The 22,390-nt window shown below is 38.5% G+C and overlaps 1 protein-coding gene across 5 annotated transcripts in view; it reads left to right on the top strand.

Moving 5' to 3' along the window:
* Positions 1–22,390, top strand: part of FAM13C (family with sequence similarity 13 member C) — a 140,755-nt gene that overhangs the window by 8,944 nt on the left and 109,421 nt on the right. For 2 of the 5 annotated variants that reach the window (XM_003903927.4, XM_017963064.2), the window contains exon 1: positions 16,050–16,247. In XM_003903927.4, the coding sequence (XP_003903976.3) occupies positions 16,186–16,247 (62 nt within the window). In that variant the 5' untranslated portion in view covers positions 16,050–16,185. Of the gene's footprint in view, positions 1–15,748; positions 16,248–22,390 lie in introns of those variants that run through there. The other 3 variants (XM_017963065.2, XM_017963066.3, XM_017963067.3) reach the window with 3 other exon arrangements.

Raw genomic sequence — 22,390 nt, 5'->3', positions numbered from 1 at the left:
CCTGTGGGGGAAAGCTTTGATACCCAAACCACATTATCTAGGAATTCCTCTTCCTGTTCATACACATGGTGCATGGAGACTTCTCTCTCCTTAGCTAGTTACTTTCTATTTGGGACTGAAATGACAATGTATGTGGCTGCCATCTTTCACAATGAATGGAGAAAGTCAGACTGGGGGAGAGAGAAGAGGAGAAGAAAGGAAGAAACAGAATTAGAAAAGGGCAGAGGATGAGGGGAAGGAGGAAGAAGGAAGGGAAGGGCAGAACACAATAACAAATACTCAGTGAGAACAAATGAGAAATGGAAAAAGAGTACAAGGCAAGTGTCAGTTCACATCCTTGTTACCTTAATCCATAGTAGAGATTGCAAAGTGGTAGTTTATTACTTAAATCTAGCCTACAGACACATTTAGTTCATTCTACATAGTTTTCCTTTTTTTGTTTCAAACTGAGAAATTTTATATGAAAATACCCATATTTCTAGATTTTTGTTTTTAAAGCATAAACTTTGGCAAGCCTTGGCCCATGTTCCCATGTGGCAACAATGGGCTGAGCCTCAGCAATAGGTGTCCCTATTAGATGCAGCACAAACTCTGCCCTGTTCATCATAGTCACCACTACTCCCTAATTTCTTCTTCCTCACTGGCTTCACTTGTTCATGACACCTGCTTGGCCTCTTTGGCTTTTTGAGTTAAAGACTATTACAGAAGCCTCTTCTATGGCCTTATCACCTTTAAATATTTATTAGTTCCAATTTACTTGTCATGTCATGGGTGCCAATGAGTAATTGCAGTTAATGAATGAAGATATTGCTAGAAACAGGCCTGCACCTAGCATATGAGAATCCTGGAGTGAAAGTATAGATATTTAAATGTTACAAAGCAAGTTAACAAACTGTTAAGTAAAAATCTGTTCTATCCTCCTACTGTGGCAAATATATCTTCATTATAACAAATCTAGAATATCTTTTGAATTATAGTTTTAATAGAATGAAATATGGCAAAATAGCAAAGATGACTAAGTTTACTTTTGCATTTATAAGGTTGTTCTTTGAATGGGCTAGTGGTGTTTGTACTAGTAGCAAAACATAAATTATTTTATATTTATCTCATAAGATTTTCATCTCTTGCTTTTACTTTAACCAAATAAATAATTGTATTGTTACAATAAAGATTTTTAAATGATTTGTAGTCTATCTCAGCAATGCCAATTTTTTGAATCATTATAGTTTTTAGATAGTTTTTTATTAATTTCATTTTAGAGAAACCTCATTCTCCTAAAACAATAGCAACTGGGATTGTCAAAAAAATTCTTGAAGCAATATTTTGATTTGGAAGTAATAATGAATTTTATGTATCATATCAAAGTCATGAATTTACATATCATGTTCAAATATTGTAATAGGATTGTATACGGTAAAACATGATTGCAGAAAAAATTACAAAATACTTTAACTTAATTATATATATCCATAACACACAATTGTCAATTTTACTATCTCTTAAAGCAATTTTGGACCTATACAGGAATATAAAGAATTGTTATCAGGATTCATGCATGTTATGTCTTTTGATAAAAGATTGTGTGTGTATGTGTGTGTGTGTTTGAACTACACAGGTTGACCTACAAAAAATGGGATAGTTTTAAATGGTTCAATCTAATACACATTTTAGAGTTGTATGAATTATTTCATATTGTAAAATACTCCTCAGCTGTAAATACCTTACTAATTTTTGAGTACTTCTGAACTATGAATAGGAAAGAAGAGAGGCAAAATGGATATTCAGCCCTCCTGGGAAACAGTTCGTTATGCAAGAGTTTAGTGCGTTCATGCTTTCTGAGAGGAAGGATTGACAAGTTAACTAATTTATCTTTTCTCTTACCCAAGCTGTTCTGTCATTCAAATTCTCTCAGCTCTCTGGAGCAATGTCACACAAACCACCAGGGCATTTGGACACAGTCACCTTTCTTTTCAAATATATAAGGCAACGATAAGGATAAATGTCTCTCTGAGACAGAGGTGGTGTTAGACACAAGAGTTATGAGTCACACTCAACCAGTGCTGAGACCAGGTCCTGAAAGACAGCCCCACGATGTGTTTGCTAATGGTCCTTTAAAGCCTGGGGCCCAGCACAGAACCCCTTTTGGGAGCCCATAAGTGACACTGGCTGTCAAAGTCATACTCTTGGAACGTGGTTCTTATCATTGTAGAATCCCACTCAGAAATATTCACTAATGCACAAAATACATCAAACAGCATTGTGGACCCTAGATGATTGGACTCCAATACAACCTGCTGTTCTGCCCTTCTATTTTTGACATTTTGCAAAGTCTCCTCAAGGGCAGAGATTGCAACTGAAATAATAATGCATTCTAGATGCCAGGCTCCATATGTGCATTTCTTCTTCCTGTCTTTAAAGGCCTGCAAGTTTGTGTATAGTAAATTTTGAAATTTAAAGACATTAAGAAATTAGATGTTAAGAAATTTCTTCAAGATTCTCATGCAGGTATCATTTCAAAAGTGGTGATGTTTCCACCAAGACAGGCTTTTCTCAGAAACATTGACTTTTCCCTCTGCACAGTCCCTCTTTGCCCTCTGCACAGACCCTCTTTGCCCTGCATTTAGAGCATGCTCAATTAATGTTTGTGGTCTGAATACATTTATATTTTTACCAACCCCAAAGGAGTGAATGTCAAAAGCCACGATATATTTTCTTTAAGGCATTTTTTTCTTCCTTCAGAAGAGTGGCTTAATTTACTAAAGAGAAACTGACTTTACCCAGCACGCTCCCCACAAAGCCCACATTGAACTTGAACTTGCTAATTCTCTCTGCTCCTGTTATCATGGCTTAGACTGGCTGTTTGCCTAATAAGGCAATGATTTCTGTTTAGAGCTCTTTGAGATTCTGAATAGTCCTCAGCATTTTTTTTTTTTATTCCAGAGCGTCCGACAGTGAATTTTTAGCATGAGAGTTATTTCCTTGGCTTCCTGATAAAGCGAAGAACAGAACAACTGAAAATATAAGACAAAATAGAATGTATGTGAGATTTCTGGTTATTAGAGATTTTACCTGGTTATGGAGTGTGTTTATAACCTGGATACCATTGGCAACTTTTAAAAATAAACAATAAATTAAACTATTTTAGGGAATAACAAGAACAATGAATATGAGTAGGGGGCTAGATGACACTGAGAACCCAAACCACATACACCCAAAAAACTTAATGTATACATTAATATAACTTTACTATTTAGCTGCTACACTAATATGACTTTACCCTTCCACTGCCTTCATCAATCTGATTTTACTATTCCAGAGTACTCTTTCCCAGGAAGATATGTGTAAATAAACAACTTGTTTGTTTCAGGAATTTCCCATAAAACCCTCTTAACTGAACATTAAACTCTCCAACAAATAGCACCAAGCCAGCGTTTATGCCTCAAGACGTTTTGAATCACTGACCTCAAAATCCTCACCTTGAAAATCCTCATCTTGTGTTCACCGGTCATAAATTATTTTATCTTGATCCTTACTTAATCCTAATCATGCTCCCCTTTCATTGAAAGATCCACCTTAAATCAGACTCCAAAACCTTATATATATGCCAAGCTTGCCATCCTCACTTCAGGAGGGTATTAAAACTCTGGCAAGACAGTTTCATCCTTTATCAGATAGGAATAAACCCAACTTTGTCTTATCAGTTGGCTTTGATGATATTTTAGGGCAGCCCGCAGTTGGCAAAAGAATGGCTAAATGCTGATAATTGTTGAAGCTAGGTGTTAGGCATATGGGGGTTTATCATATTAGTCTCTAGATTTGTGTATGTTGGAAAAGTTTTTTTTAAAAAAGCTAAAAACTTTGATTTAAAACTTAGCTGGGCTTGAGGCCAAGGAAAGGAGCTGCTGAGTGAGTGATGAGAGCTCAGACAATGTGATAAGTGGACTGGAAAATGTAGCCCTGGCATCAGCTTCCTAAGGCCCATGGCATGGTCTCCTTCAATTTAAGGAGTATGAACATGAAACTCTCCACCCAATTTTTGACAAAATACAGCACAACAAAATCTCTCTGGCCGCTCATGAATAGTGTAAGGCAGACCCCAGTCTACAACACCATTCTTAGGAGCACATGCGATCAGTCAGTGGGCAGTGTTCATTCCAAAGCCTGGACCATGTGAAGTGAATTCTTTTGCACTGTGTTATTTCTCATGATGGTAGGAAGAAGGTAGATAACAGATAGGTAAGACCAAGGGATCCTTACTGTATGAAACAGCGTAGGAGCCAGGCAGTTTGGAGAATCCCAGGGCCTGATTGGAAATCCAGATATCCAGATACCTCCACTGCCTCTTTATTTTATTTTATTATTTGTTACTTTTTATACAGTGATTCCATTGAACCCCCATTGCTTTTTAACCTCCACACATAATTTGCCTATCACTTCTTTCCTCATAGTCTTTGATACCTCTCAGTTTAGTTTTCTTCTTCTGAGCCTTCTCCCTAATCTCAGTAGGCTCCAAACTCTTCTGCCCCTCCACTTCTACTTATAAACCTTCAGTGATTATAATGGAAGGGAGATGCCATGTTGGTCCCTTCAGCTCCTTCCCATAAAAATAACTTGTGGATGTGGAGTCACACGTAGTCAGGTGCCCCCAGAAGCCAATTTATCCATAATGTTGCAGAAATTCAAGTCCCTCAGTGGAAAACTGAAGCAAACAGTACTGAAATAGTCCCATGTTATTTGCAAAAATAGAATACAATTTTTGATTGAATTATTGATGCTTCCTGGAAGTTCATAAGTAGAACTCACAAGCCAATATTCTGTATAATGAGCCAAGGAATGTTTAGTAGTATTGTAAGGCCATCAATGGAATGGCCAGTTCTTTACCGTTTTCACTGAGTCATTTATTATGCTGATGTTGTCTAGATAGAGTTTTAACTTCAAAGGTTTTTCCCCATACACATAAGCAGTTTTTCCTATTCCTTTCCCTTCTCTTCCCTTCCCTTCCCTTTTTCTCTCTCCCTCCCTTCCTTTTTTTCCTTTTCATCATGGGCCATGTGATTTTATTTTTACTTCCCCTCACCTCTGACACCGATTATAGAATTTTGAAGCTGGCCAAGTCATTAAAGATGATCTAGTTTAGCTGTCTCATATTTTAGGACACTGAGGTGCAGAAAAGTTTAGCCTCTCACCATGTAAGGTCAAGTGTGCTCATGGTACAGCTGAGGTGGCTTCTAGGCCCAGAACGCTCGGTCTTGTGTATTTCTCCTTATTTTATGCTTCTTTCTAGGCTTTTATGATTTCAGCACTTTATTTATTAGATGAAAACTATCTCTAACAGGTTTTGCACATATTAAAATAATTTATATTTCTTAATAGGTTGATTCTGAATATTCTATTTTTGCCTAGGAGACTGACCATTTCTGACCGATTTTGTTGCAATCATTTATGTCCTACTGCTTCTAGAACCTGATATTTAACATTTGATTGAAAGTCACAACATCACACATGGATGTTTAATGATTTCTTGAGGATTATTAAGACATTAGTTGGTTTCTACACAAGGTCAAGCCCAGTGACGACAGGCCCAGCAGTGATCTGAGTTGAATCCTGCACTGAGGGATTGATGCCAAATATAGAAATGCAGCAGCTCCAACTGCTCCGGGGCCCAAGGGAATGATGCTTTCTCTAGATGTATGTAAACCACCTACAGGTGAAAAGCAGCTCTCAAGGTCCATGAGAGACAGAAGCAACTCATTGTATCAAGAAGGCGATAAGGGCGAATTTTATTTTACAGTAATATGTGCTTAGTAATTAGAAATAGTTGTGGAGTGAGACATTATGTTTTTGGAAATATAAATACATCCGCTGTTTTCAGTATTAGGAAATAGTATTCTTGACCCAACCTTAGCAAAGTATGACTTTGAATTATTTTTCCAGTATGATTGGTAGCTGGTGTATTTCACTAAGTTTTTTTAACTCAAATTTGTGAACCCATTAAGGAAAGAGCTGGGGCAAAGTGAGAAAGGCAGAAGGCAGAAGGGAGGACAAGTCTATAAGTTTTTGTTTTTTTTTCTATTGCTACTGAGCAAAACAAACTTCAAAATCACTTCATATTTAGATTTTATCCAGCTTTTATGTAGCTAATACTGGCTTCTTTGGTGATATTCTCTAAGCTATGAGTTTTTAATCTTTTCTTTTTTTCTTCTCCAAGTCATACAAGATGGATGATGGCTGGGTGTGAAACTTTTCCATCACTATGCCAGAGTTATGAGCAGTTCCCAGTGGAAGAGTTGCAACAACTCCACCCCTTAATATCCACTGAGGAACGCGGTGGATATGCATGTGAGGGAGAGTCATGCTCTTGTAGAGAAAAAACATAGATCTGCTCTAATTTATTATTTAGATATAGAATTATTCACAAATGCTAATATTTGACAAATGACTTGTAAGTTATAATACACCTTTGAGCTAATCATGGCATGCCAGGGTACTGAAATAACACCATTGGATACTGTTGCTTGAATTAGTCAAATTAAGTAGTCAGACTTTTAAATTCTTGGGGATACCAGAAATTTGCCTCTTGTCTTAATAACTATTTCTTCCATCCACTCATCTGTCTGTACATACTTCCATACATGTACAGTCATGGGTCACATAACGATATTTTGGTCAATGTCAGACCATGTAAATAATGGTGGTTCCATAAGATTATAATGGAGCTGAAAAATTCCTATTGCCTAGTGACATCATATTGCAACACATTGCTTGTATGTTTTTGGTGATGTTGGTGTAAACAAGTCTACTGCGTTGCTAGTCATATAAAAGTATAGTACATATGCTTATGTACAGTAAATAACTGTTACTGGTTTATGTATTTACTATACTTTCAATCGTTGTTTTAGAGTGTACTCCTTCTACTTATTAAAAAAAAGGTAACTGCAAAAAAGCTTCAGGCAGGTCCTTCAGGAGGCATTCCAGATGAAGGAATTATTATAAGAGATGACAGCTCCATGCATGTTCTTGCACCTGAAAATTTTCCAGTAGGACAAGATGTGGAGGTGGAAGACAGTGTATTCATGATCCAGACACAGCAGAGGCCTAGGCTACTGCTTGTGTTTGTGCCTTAGCTTTTAACAAAACTGTTTAAAACAAAAAACACTAAAATTTTAAATAGAAAAAGCTTATGGAATAACTATATAAAAAGGAAAATGTGTACAGTTGTATATCTGTGTTTTAAGTTAAGTTTATTATGATAGAGTCAAAAGGTTAAAAAATTTAAAGCTAAAAGTTACAGTATGCTAAGGTTAGTTTTTTATGAAAGAAAGAAAACTATTTTTAATAAACTTAGTGTAGCCTAAGTGTACGGTGTTTAGAAAGTCTACAGTAGTGTACAGGAATGTCCTAGGCCTTCACATTTACTCACCGTTCACTCATGGCTAACTCAGAAGCTTCTACCTCTGCAAGCTCCATTCATGGTAAGTGCCCTATACAGGTATAACGTTTTTAAAAGTCTTTTGTACTGTATTCTGACTGTATTTTTTCTGTGTTTAAATACACACTCCTCACTGTGTCCCAGTTGCTTACAGTGTTTGGAACAGTTTCATGCAGTACAGGTTTGTAGCCTAGGAGAAACAGGTTACATCACATAGCCTAGGTGTGTAGCAGACTACATCATCTAGGTTTGTATGAAAACCCTCTATGATGTTAATTCACACAATGACAAAATTGCCTAACAATGTATTTCTCAGACTATATCCCCATTGTTAAGCCAGGCATGTCGGTATATATATAGGTGACCACAAAGTATAGATTAATTGCCCACTGAAATGACAAGTGTAACTATGACTTTGCTGTCATGAACCTAAGGATAAGAAAACCAACAATGACAATTCCTACATGCATCATTGTAGACATCTGTAGCAGATTAAAAATAGTCACAAATTCTTTGACATTCTTCTCATCAAGAAGTTGGATCTATTATCTTGCTATTGAATATGAGCTGACTTTTATCTGCTTTGGCCAGTGGAGTATGGCAGAAGTAATGTTACACCAGTTCTATGTCAAGCCTATAAGTAGAATGGCAGCTTCTGCCTTGGTCTCTTGTGCATCAGCTGCTATTTAAAAAGTTAGATTGCCTTAGAACCACTATGCTGTGAGAAGTTCAAGGCACATGGAGAGGCCCTGAAGGATGAGATTCCATGTGGAGAGAGAGGCCAGGGAGCATTGAGTGATTAGCTCTGTGAGTGAAGAAACCCATTTGGAAGGTGGTCCTCTGGTTCCACCTGTCCCAGATGTCACCACATGGATCAGAGATGAGGTGTCCAGCCAAACTCTCTCGGAATTCCTGACTCCTATAATCATGAACAAAACAAAATGGTTGTTAATGGTAATAAAATGGTAATTAATGACTTAAGGTCACTAATACAGTATAAACTGGAATAATGTTCAGAGGTTGAGCATTTTAAAGAGATGTAGATTATCATATTGTAAGCAGACAAAGGCATGTATGTAAGGAGATTACCAGTGAAAACCTAGGCACATTTACTTAGGCCAATGCTCAGATAGCATGTGTAAAGAAAGAGGATGCTATCAAGATTTAAAAACAGAGCAATTAAATGCAATTGTGGAATGAGAAAGAAAAATTTAGAAACTTCTCTTTGAAGGTACAGGAGGAATTTGGGGGATAAATTAACCTTTCTCCTTCTTAGATTAGGGAATGTTTTGCTGAATGGGGCCCAGACATCTAGGATGTGTCCTGACTTACACCCAAGCAGGTGTGAGACTGTCTTTCAACTGCATGACTTGTTAAGTTGCTATATGTGTTAGACTAGAGCTTCAGCTCTTACCACTTTGCTGGGAGAAAGAGTATGATAAAGAGGATGGACATGCCACTCCCATCTTGAGCCATTTTGTGCCTTCATGATGTCACATGTAACCCTGCAGGGCCAATTTTACTATCTCCCACCCTAGCAGCACCTCAGATATTGGGTTTAAGCCCTTTTTTCATTGCTTCTTTTCCCACCTACCACCCCTAAAGTAAAATAATTTTAAACTTTCTAAATTTTAATATAGTGAATAATTATGTAAAATTTTCTGATTGATATAAGCAAGAAAACATTATGAATTGAATAAAAGTGTGTTTATTATTTGCCTGAACTTTTTGAAGGACTATATTCCATATAACACTGATTCTATAAAACTGTAAAGGCTAGCTGACATAATTTTGGCTAAAATATATATTATAAAAGATCTGGAAAGTTGTATTTAATAGCATAAAATGTCAGATCAAACAATATAGAATTTCAAAGGAATATATGCAAAGCTGACACTTAGGCTCAACAAACCAATTGCTTGCCTTCTGGAAGCCACAGGTATGGCTCTGGAGTGTCGGTGGAGTCTGATAATCTGGGTCTGCCTTATGATGTAATTGCCCAAACCACTCACAATGATCTTGGGCCACATGCAAAAGTATAATGTTAAGAAGAGGGAGGCATAAATTCTGTTTTACTCTTCACTGAACAGACCACAATCTGGAGTAATATTGTCCAGTGTAGGGCTGCCCTTTAAGAGGACAGTATCACACTTTATCCAGTGCTACACAAGATGCTGAAGGGCTTCTAAATAATATCATATGAGATTCTATTGAAGAAATTGAATCTCTTTGGCTGGAATATGAGAAGATGGGGTAGATTAATTCTGAGGGGCATTCAAGCCACAGGCGAAAGTAACAAGAGACAGGGGAAGGTTCATGTGGATTTTTTTTTTTCAAGATTTGAAGGATCCAATAAAAGAGCTTCCAAAGTGTGAATTTTTGGCCTCTGAAGGTCTCAAGCAGCAGTTGGAGATTGTTCTGGAAGTTTAGGTATTAAAAAAATAAGTAGGCCGGGCGCGGTGGCTCACACCTGTAATCCTAGGACTTTGGGAGGCTAAGGTGGGAGGATCATGAGGTCAGGAGATTGAGACCATCCTGGCCAACTTGGTGAAACCCCATCTCTACCAAAAACACAAAAATTAGCTGGGCATGGTGGCATGTGCCTGTAATCCCAGCTACTCGGGAGGCTGAGGCAGGAGGATCGCTTGAACCAGGGAGTCGGAGGTTGCAGTGAGCAGAGATCTTGCCACTGGACTCCAGCCTGGCGACAGAGTGAGACTCTGTCTCAAAAATAAAAATAAAAAATAGTAATTAAACTAGATAACTCCCAAGGTTCTAAAGAATCACATCAGTAGCGAGGATGTATTTGATTATCTGAAAATTAATTCAAACTAAGGTGTTGACAACCAATTGTGCTTTTCCCAAGAAAATTTTTTCTTTTAATAGGGTGTTCTAGGTTGACAATTCCATCAACATGCCCACATTCTGCTTCCACTGCAAACACTGCCGAACAGTCAATCCCAGTGCTCTTTCTGGCTGGACTGGGACCACACCTCAGAAACAAACAACATTCTGTGCAGCCAGTATCATCAATCAGGTTGGCACAACAGCAGGAGATCTATTTGTTATCCCTGCAAAGAAAAGGAAGGAATGTCTGATACAGGAGTGCATTACCTAAAGGTAACTTGTCTTGGAAAAACCTCACTTAAAATGAGTCCCTTAATCAGGAGCTAACATTTCCTAGTTAATAGAAACAGAAAAAGGGGGTGAATGGAATATCTTGAAAATGAAACTAAATATTCACTCATTAATTTTATTCCTCAAATATTTATTGCATAGCTACCTTGGTAGACATTATTGTTGACCATGGGGTTATAGTAGTGAATGAGACCCAAAAGTCTTTTTACTCAAAGAGCTTAATCAGGGCTGTCCAATCTTTTGGCTTCCCTAGGTCACATTGGAAGAAGAATTGTGTTGGGCCACAAATAAAATACACTAACACTAATGATAGCTAATGAGCTAAAAAATGACCAAAAAACCTCAATGTTTTAAGAAAGTCTACCAATTTGTGTTGGACTGCATTCAGAGCAGTCCTGGACCCCAGGTTGCACAAGCTTGGCTTACATTGTAGTGGAGGGGGAAAGTATACAACAAATAGAGAAATGGCTATTAAATATATGGTAGGGACAGATCCTATGAAGAAAATAAAGCAGAATAGAGTGATAGGAGAAACTAATTTAGGGAGGGTAGTCAGGGAAGTTTTCCCCAGGGGAGGACATTTGTGCGTATTACTGGTGGTGTTCCCAGAAAAGGGAACAGCAGGTGCAAAGGTCCTAAGGCAGGATCAGGTGCACCTGTTATAATAACAGGGGAGAGGCCAGTGTTTTGGACATAAGTTCAGTTGTCTCCAGGGCCTGAGCACATAGGGCCTGAGAGGCCATGGTAAATGGTAAGGAATTTACAAAAATATTACTATTTTATATTCTGGGTATAATTCAAACAGTGAACCAATTCTTAGAAATTAAGAGACTAAATTTTACCCATTGGAGAGGTTATACATATTTTTCTAAAAAAAAAAAATAGCTCAAAGTGATAATCTTCACATCACATATGATACTCATGACATTATTATAAAAAAGGGAAATTACAAAATTAATTAAGGGCTCCATAAATTTTTCCAAGGACCACTCCTAATCCTTTGATAGTTGACTAATTCCATTTGGAATTGGCATGTCAGCATCCTTGTCAATTTTTTATTCTTTGGTTGTTACTACCAAAACCTCACTTGTCACTGGTTTTGAATGTGATTCAAGCCGTTCTGCAATATCACTTCCACTGGCTTCATGAAATCCTGACTCTTTTGTAAAAAATTGAAATTTCACTTATCAATCAATTTATATTGCATCTGCATTTTATTGTCAGATAAATCAGAGAGAGATTGCCAAAGATGGGCTTGATGTACACTAGCATTAGTTGGGGAGGGATGTTTGGATGAAGACCAATATCATAAACAGTCTGTCACTGGTACATGATTTTGGCATCACAACTCTGCTTCCCTGGGCACCTTTGAATCTTCAGGAGCTCAGTTATTGACCACTCAGATAATGAGGACTCTTGCTATGCTGTCCTCATTGGAGCTGGTGAAGAAATAGATTAGGGGACAGGGAATCAAGAAGGTTTTTTTTTTTTTTTTTTTTTTTTTTGTGGAAAAACAATTATCTTTTCAGGCAAGAGTCCTCTCTTTCACAAGGAAGCCTGGTCATTCCCAAGGGTACGGACAGGAAGCTACAAGTCAGTCTGTCCAGGCCAATAGAGTAGGCCTCTGTTGATTTCCTGGCATTGTAAAGATTCTGGCTTCTTGCCCCAGCATCTTGCAGAAAGTGATTTCTCAGAATTGTCTGTTCCTCCAGGGATGCACAAGTATTTTAAATCGAAGAGTTGTAAACTGAGCACAAAGTCAATCTGGATGAAGCCAATTTCATCTGGAGCAGCCCATCCACATTTAGTAAAGTTTTAAATTTTATTATTCTTAAAAAAAAAAGCTATGTAAACACTGTGCCATCATAGGAATTAGAAAGAAAATATCATCTATAAGCCTACTATTCAAGCACAGTAGCATTGTTCATCTTATCTCAAACTTTGTTTATGTATTCTTATTTATTATAATAATACCAATGAAAATAAGGATAACTAGCAGCATTTATTTACTATCTTTAAAATTTGTCAGGCATGTCATTTAATTTAATCTTCGTAAGAACCATAAAATAGGTCATTATTTTCTCTATTTTACAGATGAGAAAATTGACGCAAAAGAGGTTGTTCATGTTTAAACTATTAGTAAGTGGTGGGTCTTGAGTCTTGGCAAATCCGGAACTTTCTTTCTTGAACTCTACATTGTTGCTTTATATTTTGCATGTAGTCAAGTCAATACATTAGAATTAACAATTTTACAACTAAAATAAACTATTGGTATTAGATCTGATATTCACATTATTGGTCTTAAGAGCACTGATAGAAAAATGAGCAGTTAAAATTGAGCACTTTAACATGTAAGTGAGTTAACCATATTCAAATCTAGCATCTTCATTTTCCCTTTATTTTACTTATATTGTATGAAATAGAATTGTACATATACATTATGTATTTTCCATATATAAATATGCAACATATTTATATTAAAAATGTTATGATGTCAGGGACTGTGTCTTATTCATAACTATGGGATAGTGATAAGCATGTAGAATCATTTGTTCATTCATTCATTTGTTCAATAAATATACCACTTAATTCCCTTTGCATTTTTTTCCTAATATACTCAGGAGTCATTTTCTGAAAATTCCTAGTTATACATGATGTTAATTGATGATATATTTAACAAAAAATTATTTTGGTCTTCGATGAATTTGAGGAACACTGGTTAAAAACAGATGGAAAACTTTTGTTTGCTGCCTAATGTGCATTGTGAATTTATAATATGCATCTTTTCCAAAACTTATTTTTGACGATGTAACTTTTACAACATTTTCCTGGATTTCCTGGAGACTAGAATTTCACTGCCACTTGGGAAATACGGCCTAGAACTTACTTCTTCATAAACTCAATATTAATTTTTCTGCTCCGCTTTTCAAACCCTCCTGGAATTGCTCTTTAGTAAAGCTGAGGGTCTCCAAAATAATCATGTGTTGTATGATATTTATCAGTATTGTCCTATTCCAAGTTGAACAGTACAAAACATCATAAAAGCCAGTTAAAAAGCCACTTATAAAGACAATTTCTAAACCTGATTTAAGATGAAAACAAACGCCATAAGAACTAGTTGAGAAGTAAAAATTAAAATGGTTGATTTTCTTATATACTGCCAAATAATTTTTTTCAGGGATGTTTTGGTTTTTATCCATAATCAACTGTATCAACCATTTGTTTTCATTGTAGGTGAGTACTGCCTAAAACCTAATTTTGGTCCTTACTATTCACAAGTTGCTGAGAATTCTTATTTCTTTTCCTTGGACATTATTGAATACTTGCATTTATTGGGTATATTTGTTATTTCCTTTTATTTTCAAAGGGCCCACTTCATTTCATAGAATGAAAAAAAATAGTATTTGGCAGTATATAAGAAAATCAACCATTTAATTAAGGTTGTTCTTAATTAAATGTTCAAGTCCTATTTCAAATTAAAAGCATTGAACATTTCCATTATGAGTGGATCACTGGGAATATTTACAGGAGAAAAGTGTGATCTTTCTCTACACTGGAACACTTGGAATAAGCACCATAGTCAATGAGTACAAGGGATTTGTGGAAATTAACAACCATGTAATCTATGAAACCAAGAAGGCTGAATATAGACTTACCTTCATCAGTCTGAATAAACAAAGAACAGATCTCACTTTGAAATGGCTAAATAATGAATACAGTGAAGCAGCCACGTCTCTTACTCCTGAACCTAGCTCAAATGAAATAGTAGGTTGCTTCGGAACATATATGTACTGTACAGTTATACATACAAAGGATTAATATTTCTTAACTTATTTTAGTCCATAGAATTCAGTCTAAGACCATATTAGGTTTTTATTCAGCTGATTTAAAAAATATTTGGAGAGAGGAAAGCAAAGTTGCAAAGAACCTTAATGAAACCTGTTTTTCTTTGAAAACTCAATTTTTATTTTTCAAGGTATAAATTTAAAAAGTTAAAATACAACTCTCATACAAACATAGGCAGGCAGCAGAGATCTATTCATTTAACGGGGAAAACTGTAAGATGAAGAAGCTGGTTCCAACAGCATTTTGAGGATCTGTGTATTTACAGGTATTTAGAAAGAAAGTTTGGTTAGATGCAAAATGATTGGTTAGATGCAAAATTGGTCATCTTCCTATAGTGCAATAAAATCATAAACCCTGCAGTTATCTTTTTCTCTGGACAGGCTGAATAAAATGTGCAAGTTACCACGTAACTTCACTGTGGCTGGAATCTAATCAATAGTGAAGAGCAAAGCCAAACACAACTGGAGAATTAACTAGCCCCTGGGTGGACCTGTTAACCGATGTCTCGGTTTGACATTGAAAGGTCATGCTCTTCTCCATTATTTCCAAGTTTTGGCAAATTTTCTAATTACCCAATTAGAAAAATTATGAGTTTTTTTGTTGTTGTTAGTTAACTCTTTAACTTTTATAGGTTTGGACTAAAAACCACTATCACAGTTGCTTCTGGGAGTAGAAAAATTAAAAGGGGGGATAGGAATCTTAGTTCAAAATTCAAAAATATAATTCAAATTCAAATAAGAATCTTTAATAGATGCTACATCCCATATCCAGGTCAATATGGCAGGAGAAATGAACAATACAAAGAGGGCAGGACAAATATTCCCAAGGGAATGAAGCCAGTGGGGGGACTGACAGTCCTTCCTTTCCCTAACAGGGTTGCCTTTATGCAAAGGGATAGCGTTTGTGGATTCCGTCTCTCCATCCTTTGTAAAGGTGCTAGCTAGGAAGCCGAGCTCAAGCGGGCTGCTCTGGGCGTAGCAAGCCCCACCCCTTGCACGGTGTCCTAATCACCAGCTAACCCCTGGAATAAATTCTCCACTCGCCCTGCGTGGGTTCATTCACAGCTCTGTAGTCCGGGGCTGGGCACTTCCTCTCTGGGACTGAAATAAGAGCGCTCTAGACAGATCAGGTGTGATGCAGCCAGCCCTGCTTTAGAGCCTATTCTTTTTCCTAGGCAACAAAAAACACACACACAAAATAAAACACCAAACAGCCGCAATGTCCCCCTCCCCCTTCTTGTTCTCTCCTGACTTTTTCTGAACGATGGATCTCTGCGAGCCTCCATCTCTGGGGGTGGGGTGGGAGTGTGGGGGGTTGGGGTGAGCTCTGTAAAATTGGTAGGAGACGTGTGGAAGAAAGCAAGTCTCCCGGGTATTTCAGCACTTCGGCAGAAACACTAAGGCATTCTCATTGCCAGCCTCGGGGGTGGCTGGCACAAACAGCCCAAGATTAAACGCGGCGCCTGGGCTGGCGAGGTCGGGATCGTGAGGTAACTCTCCAGGTGCTCCTCGCTGGATCCCAGGGTCCCAGCCCCGCCACCGCGCCCCGCCCAGCTCTGTCCCCGCAGCCTCGCGGGCTGCCGGGCTTTGTGGTTCGCCCGTGCCGCTGGGCCCCTGCTGGGGGTGTCGTTACGAGCATGTGCAGACAGCAGCCCAAGGTAGAGCGAGCGTGCCGGGCGAGCCCGGAGACTTGCCTTGCAATGCCATGTTTGTGTGTGTGCTCTAACTCCCGGAGAGCAATCAGGGAGACGGCTCCCCGGCCAGACTTGGCTGATGTTTTCTTGTTTCTGTTTCAGCCTTCAGGATAATTCCTTCAGCAGCACCGCTGTAACAGAGTAAGTGATTCTCACCATTAAAATCAGACTTGCATGCCTTTCTCTGGAAGCAACTATCGTGAAGGTATCCTCCACCGTTCCCAGCCTCTATTCGTTTTAGATGCATTGTCTCCCGGAATCTGGGGCTGTGAAGACCGCGAGACGTGCTGACTGATGGGGCCCAGACATCTTTACAGGTTGAAACCAGCATTTTAGCAGCTGCGGGAAAGAAATTAAAACCAGTTGATTGCTTGCAGGAGCTCAGTGCTCCAAGATATGTGTTCTTGGAGCTCAGATTTTTAAAAATCCATTTGACGTGTTAGGAAGCTTTGTTGTATTTTGCCAACATTGGTGTCAGTTTTCATGGAGTGCACACTATATACATTTACAGCAATAGGAGATAGATGTGAAATGAGTTGAATTCCAGCATGTGGTAAACAGGCTAAACTTATCTTGGCCCTCTCTTGTCTACAGATTTTTAAGGCATATCAGAGTAAACTTTTTGTGCATGCCCTTTGTCATTTTTGTCTTCTGACTTCAGAGATGTGGCTATAGGACAAATGAGTCACCTAGTCCTATGGTTAAAGCTATTGATTAGGGCAACTAACACCCTTTAAACCTGGAATGAAGGAGTGTGAATGAAGGAGTGTGCCAGCAAGCACAGTGTTTTTTTTTTCAAAGATATTTATATGTTATAGTTTTAATTTTTGCCATCCTTAATATGTTTTCCTAATATTATACTATATTTGTTAAAAATTAACAAGTAGTGTATTTTGCTAATACTGTATGTAATTTATATATACATATATATATGAATATGTACTTCATCTAGCATTCTTTCTCTAGGCTAATTCATGATGTTTACTTCTGGGACCTTTGTGGAAGCCACTCTAAACAGCTTTTCAGGAAAAAGCCATGTGTAAAGTTGTATCTTCAACTACATTTAAAAAATGCTATGAGTTTGATATAGAAGGCCTAACTAACTGGGGAACTGTTTACTACAATTATCTAAAAAGCAAATAAATGTAGAAATGGGTATCTTTTGGCTTCCAAGTCCTGCCACTATCACAATGACTTGGTGAGGGAGGGGTAAGGTTTACAGTGCTTCCTAGGCCCTCTTGTTTTCCACATTCTTTTGTTTCTCTCTTTCACTGTGCTGCTCCTTTACTGTCCAGTTTTGAGCACTTAAGTGGAGTCACTTAAAAAAAAAAACAACAGGGTTGACTTTAGAAGAAGCAATGTAAAATACGCATTTGGACCCACATTCTGTTTATAAGATTGCTTGGTAACCTGTGCTGCAATGTTGCTCTTCTAAAGGCCCGAGAGAAGGGGAGAGAGGTGTGCCAAAGTATGCATCTGCAGGCCAAAGATGAGGCCTGGACTTCCTGCTCCAGGTGCACAGGTACTGCTCTCCTCCCTTTGCTGTGCTTAAAGCACTAAGTGCTTTCTGGCCCTGATTCTCAGGAGCCCGGTGTGGCCAAATCCTCGGTCAGCTACAGGCACGGCAGGTTCATAATGGAGACACTTAGCTCCAGATTTCACATGGACTTTTTTCTTTTTTTCTGTAGAGGTTTTGTGGTTAAATGCTGGGGAGAGCCTGGTGTCTTGTCTTTGGACACTCCCCAAGGAGTTCTGATTGCATAAGATCATGTTTTTACTTTCAGAGGAGTGACAGTGATTTATTTTAAAAGGCACTGAGAGATAATTGGTATGCCATCTGGCTAATATAAAAATCTAAGGAGCCTATTGAAAACATACCAAAAGCTTCATAGGTGTAACACATCATTGACTAGGATTGTTTAAAACTAGTCATTGTCCACAATAACATTTTCCCCTCCCCTCAGTAATATGACCCATATTCCGTGCTTCTCTGGGCATGACCCCATAGCCCTCAGGACCAAGGTGCTATATCCTGAGACATAGACATAGCAGGTGCCCAGGAAATGTCTGGGTGTGGTCTTGGCCTATACAGAGGAGGGACTTTTCTCCCCTGTATGTTTTGGATACAAAAAAAGCTCCTCTGCCTCCTGTCCCCACCCCATTCCTACATCCTTCTACTCACACCCACTTATTTTCTTCGATGTCTGAAATTTCACCTAGAGATGATTTCTTTGGTAGTGACCTTTATTAAAATGGAAATTCAAAAGTTTGTGCCCTTGGGAAGTGGATTCAAATTGTCGTGAATACTTTAATATGAATTATTTTACATAACCTGTTTTCTAATCTGTTATGGTTGTGGTTATGCTTGGTCAGCTGGGAGTCTTAGAAGAGTCAAGGGGAAAGGGAAATTGGGAGGGACTCAAGGACAGATTTTATTTTCTTCTTGGTTTTTCCCAGGCCTGGCACTATCTATGCAGCTCTGGACAAATTCAATTTCTTTTTCCACCCCAATGTTTTTGTCACAATGGCCTTGGCCTTTTCTTTCCTATCTGTGGCACCTTTTCATCTAATATTTTCCCATGGTCGATTGTGACGTTGCCCTGGCTAACTTGCTATTTTAAATGAAGCCTGCAATAATTCTGATTAGTTATCATTCAAACCAGCGGTTCTCAAAGCTAAATGATCATCAATATCAACTGGGGAAGAGGACTGGAGGTTGTGAAAATTGCAGTCTCCAAGGCTTTATCTCAAAGTGGGAACCCAGAATGGGTGATTGCATTGGTGTCAGGACAGTGCTGGTTTGGGGTTTGGAAACCTTTAGGTCAGTGTTGTTTAGAAACATAGCAGTTCTATAGGTAGGCAGTGTCTTTTAAAAATCCACATTCCTGGGCGCTGCCCTCAGAGAGTTGATGTAGTGGGGCTGGAGACTTCTGTTTTGACCAGGTACTTCAGGTGGTGCTAATGCAAGTGGTTCGGGGGCCACATTTTGAGAAACCCCATAGGAGGCTGTACCTCTGCAACTTTGCCTTCAGGGAACACATTACTACAGGGCAAGTGTAAATATCTTTATAGCACAACTACATTTTATCTAACTCTCAGTCTGAGTCCTCTCTTCTGTTTTAGGCAGCAAGGAGAACTTCTTGTGGGCACTTCTTTCACCAACATTATTCTAAGAAATGGCATGCCATGTCTCTTGTGAGCCTCTGGCATATAGACTGAAGAGATTATTTGGTTCTTGCTTTTTGGGCTTAATGTGGTGGAGAAGAAACAATCCAGGCTTCACTGATTTAGGCCTTGGGATCTTGACTTACAACTTAGCCCAGGTGCAAAGGTAATTTCTACCTCGGAACATTCTCAGGCTGAATTGAGATTATATGAAAGAGCAGGTGAGCTGTGAAATACCACACAACTTTTTCTTGTTTGTGGTTGATTGAGGGGGCAAAAGTTCAAATAGGAAAAAAAAGTAGCAACCCTGAGCATTTCACAAAGAAATAAGGGGTTTTAGGGAAAGGACTCAAATGATTTGTTAATTGAATAGAAGTTGATGGTCTTTACCAACGTACATGAAAACTCAAATGAACTAAAAGAGGTTGTAAATGTGTGCCATGTAAGGCAGGAGGTAGCTCTATTTCAGTTGCTCTGTCTGTGAGCTTGGAATTGTGTTCTTTGAGTGGCAACTGGAGTTGTTTAGTAGACATGAATGTTGGATCAACTAATCAGCTCCAGCTTCATACTTCAGAATCATCTCCAACTTTGTATGTTCTGGTGCCAAGTTTCCATTTTTAACTGATTGTACTTTGAGGAGAAAGATTAATAAATCAAATGAGGGAGAAAAAAATAAGTTCTTGCCAAATCTCCAAACAATAGGTATTGTTGAGCTCCAGAATTGAAGCTCCAAAGCGCTCTGCTTAAGCCCTAGATCTTTGAAAGCAACAATTCTAGATTTTTGTTCTTCATTGATTTTGCTACTTTGCTATTGAAAAACATTTTTATCCACATTTCAAAGCCCAGGTGATCTATTAGCTGAATGCTGCTAATGAAGGAGAACAAAGCAATACTTGGGGATTTGTTTTCCATGAGATGGACAGAGTGGACTATTGACAAGAAAGTAAGGAAGACTGGTTTATTCTATTAAAAGTAGCTTCCCCCGCCCCCCCCAAGACAGAGTCTCGCTCTGTTGCCCAGGCTAGAGTGCAGTGATGTGATTCCGGCTCACTACAGCCTCCACCTCCCAATTTCATGTGATTCTTGTGCCTCAGCCTCCTGAGTAGCTGAGACTACAGACGTGTGCCACCACACCCAGCTAATTTTTGTATTTTTAGTAGAGATAGGGTTTCACCATGTTGGCCAGGCGGGTCTTGAACTTCCAACTCAGGCCCACCTTGGCCTCCCAGAGTTCTGGGATTACAGATGTGAGACACTGTACCAAGGCAACCAATTTTTTTAATTGCCAGAGGTAACAAAATATTTCAGTAGGTAGAAAGGGTTAGAGTCTGTGGGTGGCCTTTGTTTAACTCACTACGAAACTATAAATTAAAGATTTTAAGGGACGAGGACTGGATTCCTTTTGTGGGTTAATTATACACCATTGCCAGTAAAGAATATTTTAAAATGTTAAATTATTTCATATAGTATAAACACTATATTATGATTATATTTATGTACGCAGGTATTTATTTGCTTTATTTTTGTCTACTCATTACATTGTGAATTTCTTAGGGCAGGGTTCAGATCTTTTTCAAATTTTGTGTCCTTTGGAAGCAGTGCTACACAAATTGTGAGTCTCCAAATTGTTTAAAGCATGTCTGAGACAAGAAAATAAAACAGAAATAGGGAGTAAGTATCTTATAACTTTAATAGGAATTTGGCATTGCTGTGACATTTTTACCAAAGTGTCTGTCCACAGTGGTGTGGAAATAAAAAACAAACCGGTCTGTCCTAAACTCTGAGAGTTTGCGAAGCACAGTTCCAATGTCTAATGCAGTGCCTGGATTCAGTAAATAAATGCTGGTTAAATTATTTCAGAGACCAGACCTCTTAGGGAACAAAGTTAATACTTCGATTCAAGTATTTTTGAGTGTCTCTGGGGTACTCTGGCACTGTGGCAATATATCTAGGAAAAGAAATTTTAGTTATTTCTACTCATGGAACTAATAACTAATCAAAAAGATCTCAGTGGTGCAAAGGATTACAAAGTGATGTGTGGTGAGATATAGTTGTTTACTAAAACCTTGGAATGAAGAGTAAATGTTTATGAATTAAAGTTAAAGTAGGAACTTGGCACATGTATTAGTCAGGGTTCTCTAAAGAGACAGAATTAATAGAATACATGTGTGTTTGAAGGGGAGTTTAGTAGGAAAATTGACTCACATGATCACAAGGTGAAATCCTACAATAGTCCGTTTGCAAACTGAGGATGGAGGAAGCTAGTTTGAGTCCCAAAACCTCAAAAGTAGGGGAGCCAACAGTGCAGCCTTCAGTCTGTGGCAGAAGGCCCGAGAGCCCCTGGAAAATCACTGGTTTAAGTCCAAGAGTCCAAAAGCTGAAGAACTGAGAGTCTGATGTTCAAGGGCTGGAAGCATCCAGCACAAGAGGAAGATGAAGGCCAAAAGGCTAGCAAGTCTGTTCTTTCCACCTTCTTCTGTCTGCTTTATTCTAGCCGCACTGGCAGCTGATTAGATGGTGCCCACCCAGATTGAGGGTGGGTCTGCCTCTCCCGGTCCACTGACTCAAATGTTAATCTCCTTTGCCAACACCCTTACAGACACACCCAGGATCGATACTTTGCATCCTTCGATCAAATTAACACTCAATATTAACCATCATAGCACATGATTGAGAACATGGCACATGGGTGAGCTTGGCTGGGAAGGTACAGAGCTGGGGAAACCTGACTTGGGCAGTGAAGGATGAGTAGGAGTTAAAGACGGAAAAGGTATTCCAGGCTTGAATGGGGCTGGGTGGGAATGGTTGGGAACAGGAACAAAGGCTTCATCCTACACTAGAGCGAGAGGATGGTCCCACTCCAGGTTCCCCTAGTCAGGATGGAGCACTGGAGATTTTTCAATATGGAAGAGCCAAGAATTGTTCATAAAGTTAATCCAGAAGTTTTATGAAAAGGAACCCCTTCCTTTTCACAAGATCAAGAAAATCTGAGACCAATAGAGTAAACTAAATGGAGGCTGGTTTAGTTTGGGACTGCCTGAAGCAGAAAAAATGCAAAGAGGCATATAGTGGAATCTCTTTTGAGCCAACAACAGGCTCCCAGTCTTAGTGTCCAATGT

Source organism: Papio anubis, chromosome 11 (genome assembly GCF_008728515.1).
Source record: "Papio anubis isolate 15944 chromosome 11, Panubis1.0, whole genome shotgun sequence".
Classification (NCBI taxonomy): domain Eukaryota; kingdom Metazoa; phylum Chordata; class Mammalia; order Primates; family Cercopithecidae; genus Papio; species Papio anubis.
This window is presented reverse-complemented; position numbering and strand designations above follow the sequence as displayed.